General features: G+C 33.5%; 1 protein-coding gene across 1 annotated transcript; it reads right to left on the reverse strand.

Moving 5' to 3' along the window:
* Positions 1–1,348: 1,348 nt before the first annotated feature.
* On the reverse strand, positions 1,349–3,489 carry LOC145101474 (uncharacterized). Its single transcript, XM_079038677.1, has 2 exons — positions 3,261–3,489; positions 1,349–2,417 (listed from the first exon to the last, which is right to left on the reverse strand). The coding sequence occupies exons 1-2, from the start codon at positions 3,364–3,366 to the stop codon at positions 1,531–1,533; spliced, it is 993 nt and encodes a 330-aa protein (XP_078894803.1). The 5' UTR covers positions 3,367–3,489; the 3' UTR covers positions 1,349–1,530.
* Positions 3,490–3,713: the final 224 nt, after the last annotated feature.

The raw sequence follows: 3,713 nt of genomic DNA on the forward strand, positions 1-3,713 counted from the left end.
AAATAGCTCGTGATCTCGGTGAATGACTTTCAATTTTAAGTTATTTATGTAGTTCTTTAGACGGTTTTTCTTTAACAATTTTACAGATCCTATTTTATTATTCGGATATAAAAAAAAATATTTTAATATTCTTATTACGATGTAATCCCCCCTCATCCTACAAACTTGGCTCCGTCTCTGAATAAGGGGTCACGATGGCCACAATGGAAATTTCTTTAAAAAATGGGTGGTTTTCGTTGACCAACACTAAATATATGGTGGTTAAACCGAAAAAAAATCAAAATATAGGGGCTTTTATTTATATTTAAGTTTATTATAGCATTCTACTCTCATATTTTTCCTATTATAGCATTGTATTTTGAAAATGCTACCTAATTGTAGCAATAACCAATTACCTCAATTCAACTTTGTGAACACTGTTATGCTCATTTAGACACCTCTCATAACCTGCATGCACAAAACAAGCTTCAATTCTATTGTATAGTGTGAGTAGCGCTTTCTCCATACTACAAACTTTCTCTTCTTCTCCTTTCTTTATGATTCCCTAGGTTGTGCAAACACTTCTTCATGCTTTCCTATGAAGAAAAACACTTTTCACATCAAGTTGAAAAACCTCCCAACTAAACTGAGTCATTGCAAGTACAACAAGAATGGCATCATGTTTTGCAACAAGATCCAAGACTTCACCAAGTTATAATTTGTCAGACAAGTGTACATTGATTCCATGTGATTGGCAAAACTCATTTGAAGTGAATTCACCACGACTTTATGTTCTTAAGTTATAAGTGTAGGTTGTAACTATATCCTTTTCAACACTAGCCTTGTAATTTCTAAATGTAAGAAAAACTTTTGACTTCTCATATAAGAAAAAGACCCAAGTGTCGGAAGGATTTACAATTTAAAAAAGGAATTAGAATTCAACGGATTTTGAATTTAAAGGAATTAAAATCCTATCATCTTTTTGGTTAAGAAAATAAAATTATATGGTATTCAACCTTGACCAGCTGTTGCCTTCGTCCAGAAAAGAGTATCACCTATTTTTCATCATCCAAACTCCATTCTCATTTAGCATGCAGCTCAATTTATCTTCTTGATCAAAACAAAACTCCATTTTCTGTATTAATTAAGCAACTTCAAAACATACATAAGTGAAATTAACATAAATTAAGCCCTTACAAAACAGGCTTTTTACTTTTCAAGCCTTCACTACAATTGGGTAGATGCATCAAAGTACAATGCTGTAAGCCAAAGATCTGAAAGTAAGAAATTATAATAAATAAACAAACAAATAAAACCATGTTCCTATTTCATGCATTTAACCCTCAACAATCTACCAAACCCATACATATAAAAACAAAAACAGGGACTCTTAGTTATATGACTTATCACTTTTGCTACAAAATGTGTGCACATTAGATTAGCACCAAAAAAGGGTGTCACGTGCCAGTTTTTACATAATATCGCGTATAACAAAAGCGATTCAAAAGTTTTTTTTTAAAAAAAAAAACATAACTTTCTATTATATGTATCTCACCTTCGATACTGATTACCTCTAGCCCTATAATCATCATATTGAAGTCTAGCACTTTTATAAGTTGATGTATACTGTTGAGAACCTTCCCTTTTTAGGGAACCAACTTTAGAATCCCAACCACTTCCATTATATTGCCCTCTACCAAAATTACCCCTGTTATTTCCCCTTTGTGTTCCTTGTGAAGTGCCAACATATGCATTGTGTTCATGTCTTTGAGTATTTCTATTATTTCCCCAAGAGTTTTTAGAATTATCATCTACCCTTTTCCATGACTTATTTGCTCCACCTCCACGTGTCATCATGTCATTGTGCCATGACCCACTTACACCACCCCCACCCCATCCACAATCCTTTATTTCTCTATCTTCTTGAGTAGCTCCTCTCTCCCAAGGATCTATATTCTTATTTACAGAATTATTAAAACAATCCCAACCGTTGATTTTATCATTTTTACTACGTTCCCAAGGATTCTCACTACCTTTATTCATTTCATTCAATCCTATAATACATCCAGGGACGAAACCGTCATTGTTGCTCCTAATCCCATCAAGAGTTTCAACTTTTTGTGGCTCATCAGGGTTGAAATATGCTCGATCCAAATCCTTGATTAATTCAAGATCAATCTCTGGATTCCAATCAATGTCATGGTTATACATGTCTGGATCAAGATTAGGTTGAGATTTGTCAATTGGGATTTCGTTAATTTTTGCCCAAAATCGGTTCTTGGCTTCAGAAAATGATGCTTCACCAGCTGAATCATTCCAGTTTATCACATTGTCATAGCAGTTCATGTAGTTTTTAGCATTCACAATCTTTTCCCAAGGGATTCCTACTGAAAGGCAGAATCTTTCTTCCCATGGTAGCTCCTCATTCTTCCAAGCTCCTGTTGAGAGAATTAACATTATGTATTGGTGTTTACCTTTGAGTAGTTTAGATTGACATCTAGACTGAAAGGTGCGAGACAAATGATGCACAAAAAGGGAATATATATCAAAATGTGACTTTATGAATTGTCAAGCATTAACATTTTTACATGTTTGTATATTAAGGGATAGAAGCGTAGTGTTTCATGTTTTAAATCTTTTGAAAGAAAGGATGTTGATGTAAAATTATGTATTGCACTCCATGATTTTGTAAGATGTTAAATGAAGCACGATTTCATGATGTATTTATTATTTAATCCATTACTTACTGAATCAACAGCATTTGAGACCTTTATAAACTAATCTTCCATTGTGTTACCAAGTCCTTTAAGCAAACCCTAGAAAACCTATATGGTAAATCAATTATCTTACATTATGCATTCAAGTACGCCTATTAGGCTATTGTCCCCCAATAAATCCTCAAACTAGCAAATAACCACTCAATTTATCATTTTCAAGCGATAACTGAATTCAATCGAGTGCCTTTCTCTCAATTTAGTCATTTGAAACTCTCATAATAATGTATTCTCGTGAGTTAAAACCCTAAACCCCTAATTCTTGATCAGTTGATTGCAAATCTATAAACCAAGACACAAATTCAAATCTTCATCAGCACATTAACGATTAATACCATGAAGCGTGAAGATGAAGAACATTGTTGAAACTACAAAAAAATTGATCTTCATACACATAATTCCAATAGCATAAGTCGAAAAACACACCCAAGATAATGCATGAAAGGAGAAAAATCAAAGGAAAGATCCTGCATCAAGATCAGACTGGTGAAAGAATAGATGAATTACCACGAAATTTAAACTCCGTATCGTAATATGTAGGGGGCGATGGTATTCTTTGATCGCGATAATAATTCTTCGGAGTCCATCTCCTTCGATAATTCCACTTACCCATTTTTCTTTTTATTTGAGATTGTTCAAAGAAGGGGTTCGCCTGATGAAAAAGGGTACAGAAAAGGTTTGCATAAAACAGTAGAGCAACAAAAGCACAAAAGAGGGAAGGGGAAAACCTATCTTTAGGTAATTTCTTTACTATTCATCGATTTCAGTTTTTAGTCGATAATAAAGTATTTTTGCAAAAGTCAAAAACTAGTTGGGATAAGGACTTAAAACCAATGTTTTAAAAACCGATTTTTTAGTTGAACCGGTATCTAACTGGTTCCCGGTTCAACCGTCGGGTTAACCGGTTTCTATAATTTTCATCTTTGTTCCTATTTTCCTATATACATGTATATGTATTAA

The sequence above is a fragment of the Lactuca serriola genome, chromosome 4 (assembly GCF_051521515.1).
Source record: "Lactuca serriola cultivar US96UC23 chromosome 4, Lser_US96UC23_V15, whole genome shotgun sequence".
Classification (NCBI taxonomy): domain Eukaryota; kingdom Viridiplantae; phylum Streptophyta; class Magnoliopsida; order Asterales; family Asteraceae; genus Lactuca; species Lactuca serriola.

Coding starts and splice junctions, on each gene's coding strand:
- LOC145101474 (XM_079038677.1), bottom strand. CDS start 3,366: ATGGGTAAGTGGAATTATCGAAGGAGATGGACTCCGAAGAATTATTAT. Junction 2,418..3,260: donor TACGGAGTTTAAATTTCGTG/GTAATTCATCTA, acceptor TTCTCTCAACAG/GAGCTTGGAAGAATGAGGAG.